A 7,643-nucleotide genomic window follows, 5' to 3' on the forward strand; every position below is an offset into this window, starting at 1 on the left:
ATTGTGTGTGAGTTTCTGCTTTACAACAAAGTGAATCAGTTATACATATACATATGTTCCCATATCTCTTCCCTCTTGCGTCTCCCTCCCTCCCACCCTCCCTATCCCACCACTCTAGATGGTCACAAAGCACCAAGCTGATCTCCCTTTGCTATGCGGCTGCTTCCCACTAGCTGTCTATTTTACATTTGGTAGCGTATATATGTCCATGCCACTCTCTCACTTCGGCACAGCTTTCCCTTCCCCCTCCCCATATCCTCAAGTCCATGCTCTAGTAGGTCTGTGTTTTATTCCCGTCCTACCCCTAGTCTCTTCATGACATTAAGGACTTTTATTTTTCCTCTGAGTGAAATGAGAAGACATTAGGAGTTTTTTTTATCAAAGAGGTGACATTATCTGACAAGATATGACATATTTTCAATAAATAGAAAAGATGGCTTGACTTTCATATGTTGAATTTTAAGATGATAATGAAATATCCAAAAGAAGAGGTGTTATATATAGTTGGAAAGAGAGCTACAGCTCAGGATTGACATGTAGATTTAAGAGTCATTGGCTTTGATAGGAGAGGTGAATGTTCATTAGAGGTTGACTGGATGTTTATTTGTATAGTTCTGATTTCTAATCAGTGACATTAGCAGGTGATGACTTTTATATAAATAGTTAAAAGGAGGTTGAAAACCCTGGGCTTGTGACTTTTTGGTCTGCCACCTAATTTTGCCTGTCACCTAATCAAAATCACTACCTGTGAAAATATTTCAAAGATGTATTTCAGTTTGGGAGCTGAACAACCTCTAATTTTAACCACTCTTTCAACATCGATGTTATTCTTTACAGTCTTGCTTCTTTTTATTTTATAGCACCGTCTCTCTACTTCCTTATCTGAGAAATCTCAAGTATTTAACCCCTTCAATCTGAATGCATAGTTCATACTATTTATCAGCATGTTTAAATAAAGTGTGCATCATATCTTTGAACAAATGTGCTATTTTACTTGCCAGGCAATTGAGGCAAAAAAATAACAATTACAGTTCCTTCAGGGGTTGAATCAAGCCAACTTCAAACATGGATTTGATAATCTACATGGATTTGATAATCCAAAGCAGGATGTTTTATAATTCCTACTTCATTTTTGTTCTTCCCACATATCTTTAAAGTCAATTAACTCCTCCTGCATTTCAGCAGCCTCGAGGCAACTATCCAGGTGCCTAAGCTAAACTTTGTTTTAGAACAAAGGTCATGGACCTAGCTGGGTCAACTTTTTGGGGATTTTGATTCTCCGTATTGATGCCATGGTCTTTTGTTTTGGATAATTGAGAGGTGACTAAATGACCCTTGTTATTGCAAGTAATTAAAGAGAGGCTGGTTGCCCACTAATTTTCAGACATCTGGGGAAGATATGAAACAAATCAGTGGCCCCTATATGATGGTTCAAGGACAATGCTGGGTTGGCTATATCTGAATCATATGGAGATCTTTTTAAAAATATAAATTTCAGGCCCTAAATACTGAATCAGAATCTCTAGAGGAGACACCAGAAAATCTAAGGAAGGTTGTAATATTTTTTAAACTTCCCCAGATGAGTGTGACAATCAGTGATGTTTGTGAAGCTGTGGTTTACATCAGAGCCTCTCAAATGTTAATATGCCTAAGAATCACCTGTGGTTCTTCTTAAATTGCTGATTGTGTTGCAGCAAGTCCCAGATGGGATCTGAGATTCTTTTGCATTTCTAAAAAGCTCTCCAGTAATGCTGGTTCATGGATCACATTTTGAGAAGTCAGGGGCTAGATTACTTCTCAGGTTCCTTCTAGCTATACTGTCTTGTGATTCTAAAGTGTCTTATGGAACTTGTGACTAATCACCCTCATTCACATCAGAACTTTCCATTAAAGGTAATAGATTTTTCTACACATAGGCTTTATTTTTTCAAAAATTTCTAGACAATAATTGGCTTAATTTTTTTTCATTTGCAGCTCTGATTCTGTTTCTCACTTTTTAGTTTACGACACATAACTGAAAAAGTCACAGAAAGATGATCCATCCAAGTTAATCACCTGTGAAGAGTTGTGGACCCACTGAGTAGTAAGGGAAACCTTTCTTCTAGGTGAACCAAAAAAAAGAAAAACAGCCTGCCAAACACCAGTAAAGAGATGACTGTCATCATATGGGAATTTGAAGAGCTACTATATGGCACATTTATGATCAAATGGGAGAGGATCAACTGTTATGATGTCCCAGAAGGCCTTTTAACTGAGTAAAGAAGAAGGGAAAATTATAACAGCTTGTCATCTCTGCTTGCACATTAGACTTCAATGTAGTTAATGTAGACAAATCCAAAGCAAACATGCAGATAGTTATTTGAAAAAAAACCAAATCATGTATAGAAGCCCAGACCAATGCAATAAAAAGGAGGTTATTCTATATTCAGTCTCCCCAGCCCATCGATGATCAGTCTTTTAGAAAGAGCAGGAGTAGATTATAAATTTAGGTTTTTAACCACCATTTAGCAAAGGCAGTTTCTCTAGAAAGAAACATGCATGCTAATGACACATGTGCTGGGACAGATGGATCCAATACAGATTTTCGATACTTCATCTATGCAGTGACATACACTGTCATTCTTGTGCCAGGTCTCATAGGGAACATATTAGCCTTGTGGGTATTTTATGGCTATATGAAAGAAACCAAACGGGCTGTGATATTCATGATAAACCTAGCCATTGCTGACTTACTACAAGTCCTCTCCTTGCCACTGAGGATCTTTTACTACTTGAATCATGACTGGCCATTTGGGCCTGGCCTCTGCATGTTTTGTTTCTACCTGAAGTATGTCAACATGTATGCAAGCATCTACTTCTTGGTCTGCATCAGTGTGAGAAGATTTTGGTTTCTCCTCTACCCCTTTCGCTTCCACGACTGTAAACAGAAATATGACCTATACATCAGCATTGCTGGCTGGCTAATAATCTGCCTTGCCTGTCTGCTATTTCCTCTCCTTCGAAGCAGTGATGACACCCCTAGCAACAGAACCAAATGCTTTGTGGATCTTCCTACCAGGAATGTCAATCTAGCCCAGTCTGTTGTCATGATGACCCTTGGTGAGTTGATTGGATTTGTCACTCCTCTTCTGATTGTCCTGTATTGTACCTGGAAGACGGTTTTATCACTGCAGGATAAATATCCTGTGGCCCAAGACCTTGGAGAGAAAAAGAAAGCCTTGAAGATGATTCTAACCTGTGCAGGAGTTTTCCTAATTTGCTTTGCACCTTATCACTTCAGTTTTCCTTTAGATTTCCTGGTCAAGTCCAATGAAATTAAAAGCTGCCTAGCCAGAAGGGTGATTCTAATATTTCATTCTATTGCTTTGTGTCTTGCTAGTCTGAATTCCTGCCTTGACCCAATCATATACTACTTTACCACTGATGAGTTCAGAAGACGGCTTTCAAGACAAGATTTGCATGATAACATAAAACTCCATGCAAAATCATTTGTGAGCAGCCATACCACTTCTACCTTGACAACTGAATTATGTTAAAAAAAAAAAACTGGATGTGGACTGAAATGCAAGCATATCAGAACACACCTGCAATACCCCAAGCCACTGGGAAGTAATCATGGGACGTACTCACAGCTTTTCAGTTATGCTCTATCTTACCCATATGAGGATTTCACATCTTCATAACACAACCTATTTAGAGCATTACACTCCACTATCATTTATGTTGAGATGTCCATGTAGTAATTTGTCATGAAGTCTTTAAGACTTAAGCTATAAAATTTCAGTGACATACTATACACATATGATCTCAACTAGAGCCAGCAGTTGTATCTGTGAACCTAAGACAAGGAGAGACTATTAGGTTGAAGTCATTATAAGCACTTAGTTTTGTTACAATGGACACTGAGTTTCTTTGTATTTAGAAGCAATGTAATTGTCTATTTATACTAGTAATCACAGTTTATATGTCAATATCATATTTTAGTTGTCTTTAAGTAGGATGGACATTATATTATTCTGCAAAAACAGTGTTAAAATCATGGACTATTTTTATCTCCATATGTGATTACACTCTAGAGTTTGAAGACTCAAATAGCTATTTCCTTCATTTCAATATCAGTATGAAAAATCATCTGTCACATCTATTAATAGAATGAAAATCTGAACTCAGACCTCTGGTATGTTTAAAATAAGAACAAGAAATAAATTCACATACTCTCTATGACTGTATAAATTGCCATATTTAACCTAACGAGGGCAGGTGGCTTGTCAAAGTTCATACAGTGTGACCCAAATTGCCTTTAAAGGTCCAGGAGAAAGCAGATAGGTGATAATCATAGTTCTGATTCTCTTAAACTATTTCCAGAGAACACCTCTGAAGATGTATGGATCTGCCAAATAAAGGAAATGTCCACCATGTTTCTAGAGTGACATCAAGGTACCTCTGACATGTTACTGCACTTTCTGAGCCTATGGAAGAAGTAGTGCACTAAGTTTAGGCCACTAAGTTTAGGCCAGAGCAAAAAGATGAAGTTATTTCTTATTTTTAAGTTAGGTGGCAACTGTCAAGCTGCATTCACAAGCCAGAGTAGGTTTGGAGGCAGCCAGGCATGTGGACCCTAGAGTCTTCAGTAATTTTACTGGCCCAGCTTTGCCCCAGTCATACCATTGTAAGGCTAGCACAGCCTCCCTCCCAGCATCTGGGGAAGTCAATATTTTCCCCTTTTGAGAAAAGTGGAGAAGATTAATTTTGGCCACATTGGACACCCATTAAAATGACTTGCCTGCTACCTGTTTAGTACTAGTATGCATGAAACAGACCCAGGATATGAGTAGTAATTTAACCTGAGGTCTTAAATATTAGAATACTTTGAAAAATATTTTGGCAAAAAGCTCTAAGTTTCAAAGTGTGCTTTAATTAAAATCTGTGTGCTATAAAATGAAGAAACATGCTACTTCCTATCTGGAAGGAAAGTGAAAATCAAGGAAGAGCTCCATCATATTTAGAGAAAGGGAGTTATTTTAAGCACACAGTTACAATACCAATATGTTTGGGGAAAAAAAAACTGGTGAAATTAAAATGGATTCTAATATCTAAGATGAATGGAAATTTTTCTAATGTTTTCTCTAGGAAAGTGTTGATTTGCTTGTACTTTGTTATTAAGATATTACCCTGGTAGAAGATTGACTTTGTGCTGCTAGTAGTAGTGTATGTATTTATATCCTAATTATTCATCGTAAGGTACATATTTTGATGTGTTAAATGAGTTCTAAATGAGTGTTAAATTGTGTTTTAAAGTGGGTAACTGTAATTATGCCTGGTCTCTTTGCTTTAGAGTGATTTGTGTTTGAACATAATTCAGTGTTGTAATGGGATTGGAAGTAAAAATTTTTTGGGTACTTGTAATGAAAGGGACTTGTCTATACTATATGTGTTTATTATTTTCTATATTACCATGAATTACACTTTTTAGGGTCATTTTGGGAGACCAGTGATTTAATTTCATTAACATATTAATTTTACTTTAAACATATCTATTATTTTAAACAGGAGGGAAATATATCCAGGAGATTACTGAACTTCTTAGAGGAAATGTTGAGGTTATAGCCCATTTATTAGGCAGTCCAGAAGCCCTTGAAAATTATTTATATCATTTGAGGAAAAGGCAGAAAGAACAAGTGTCCAGTATTCTTATGCTTCTTAGCTAGGACCACACCTTCTCTTCAGGCCTGCCCATCTAAGTTTGTATTCAATGCTGTGATTTACTTTATCAAGCCCTCCTCATCATCAGTATGTTTTGTCTTCTGTCCTATTCCCTTGTTCTAGTCAGTAACTGATAAATTTATTCACACTAAGGTACTAATGACTGTTAACTTAATATTAATTTGCCAAGGGATATCTGAATTCTAGGCCTTAGGGATGATCTTTAACTCAAAGTGTAAATCTCTCGCTTTTAATGGAGGGATTAAAGACACTGAAGCAGACTGCGAAGGCAGATATTTTGAAGAAAGTGAGTCTTACAGCAGTGCCTTTCAGGTTACATATAGTAAGTGATCACCTATTTTTCTTACAATAATGGGGATGCTAAATTTTAAGAAATATATCTACAAACATGACTATCAGTTTCTCAGATCTCTGCTTGTTTTCTTTTTCTTTTTGACTTTTTCTCCTTCCAACTCTGGATCTGATTTCCAGGGAAAAGTCTAAACTTGGAGAGAAGTACTGTTGCAGCTCCCATCCAGACAGCTGTCTCTTGAGTGTCTCCTTTCCTTGGAGAATTTTCTCTCCAAACCTCCCATTTGTCACTTTCCGGGTTTAATGAAAAAAGTAAAACCCTCAAAAAGTAAACACCATCAACTACAACAATATACAATTCAAGATAAATGAACTCACATTTCCTATTAAAGTTATTTGAGTTCTCATTGCAAAATGTGCACACGATTATTCCAACAAATATATTTTAAAGTGGCTTTCTAAAAAATTTTTATTCATTTATTTATTTATTTTTTGGCTGCATTGGGTCTTCATTGCTGAGCGTGGGCTTTCTCTAGTTGTGGTAAGTGGGGTTTACTCTTCATTGCAGTGTGTGGGCTTCTCACTGCTGTGGCTTCTCTTGTTGCAGAGCATGGGCTCTAGGCACGCAGACTTCAGTAGTTGTGACACATGGGCTCAGTAGTGGTGGCTCGCGGGCTCTAGAATGCAGGCTCAGTAGTTGTGGTGCATGCACTTTGTTGCTTCAAGGCCTGTGGGATCTTCCTGGACCAGGGCTCGAACCCGTGTCCCCTGCATTTGCAGGCGGATTCTTAACCACTGCACCACAAGGGAAGTCCCCAACAGATATTTTTAATATGGAGTGACTTCCATGTTATTATTATTGTCATTATTGTTATTGTTATTATATTCAAATGGTTTATATATTTTCATTGTCACTTGGTTTCGGAACTAATTCTGTTAACCTGTAATTCCATGAAAAGGAGTCATCTGCTCTAGGAACAATAGATCAAACTACCTTGGTCTGAAACTATGCATAAGTGGAACTCCTGTGCAACGTCATTTTTCTGTCATCTTTTTGTTTTTACTCCCAAAACACTGTGAAAATGTTGCACTTGGAATGTATTTATGTCTATAATTTATAATATGCATTTTAATAATAAAGATGGTCTCTCGATTTGCATAGAAAATTTCTGCCTCTAGAATTCAATGTCACTTTTTCAGCAAACTGATGTAATTGATGATCTTTGTCAGTGTTCTCACATGCATGGATGTAAGTCCCCTGAGGCTCTACTCTCCCTTTCTCTCTGGAGTGGTGCATTCTATTTTCAAATGGAAAGATGAACCACTTCCCCATCCTACCCTACACCTGCCATCCACTCTTCCCATACTGTTCACACCCTACTAAAATTATTCCCCATCCTCACTTGTTGACCAAGTTTATCCAAATGACTTAAATACCTGTACCTGGTAAAGTATAGTCTTTGGGCAGAAAAGGAGATGAGGGAACAGAAGGAATGTTTTCTCTTTAATCTTAAGGGTTTTTAAGACCCAACAGTTTGATTTTTCTTATAGATTAGCAGGGAAAAAGTGTTATCCTTCACTGTCCCCCTCTGCTCTTCTCAAAACAGATCTACATAAACAAAACAAAA

The 7,643-nt window shown here is 37.2% G+C and overlaps 1 protein-coding gene across 1 annotated transcript; it reads left to right on the forward strand.

Moving 5' to 3' along the window:
* Positions 1-2,534: 2,534 nt before the first annotated feature.
* Positions 2,535-3,536, forward strand: GPR174 (G protein-coupled receptor 174). The gene has a single exon (XM_007115017.1). The coding sequence runs from the start codon at positions 2,535-2,537 to the stop codon at positions 3,534-3,536; it is 1,002 nt and encodes a 333-aa protein (XP_007115079.1).
* The last annotated feature ends 4,107 nt before the right edge of the window (positions 3,537-7,643 follow it).

This window comes from Physeter macrocephalus, chromosome 21 (assembly GCF_002837175.3).
Source record: "Physeter macrocephalus isolate SW-GA chromosome 21, ASM283717v5, whole genome shotgun sequence".
In the NCBI taxonomy this organism is placed as follows: Eukaryota; Metazoa; Chordata; class Mammalia; order Artiodactyla; family Physeteridae; genus Physeter; species Physeter macrocephalus.

What these genes read in the sequence shown, in the direction of transcription:
- GPR174 (XM_007115017.1), top strand. Translation starts at nt 2,535, where the DNA reads ATGCATGCTAATGACACATGTGCTGGGACAGATGGATCCAATACAGAT.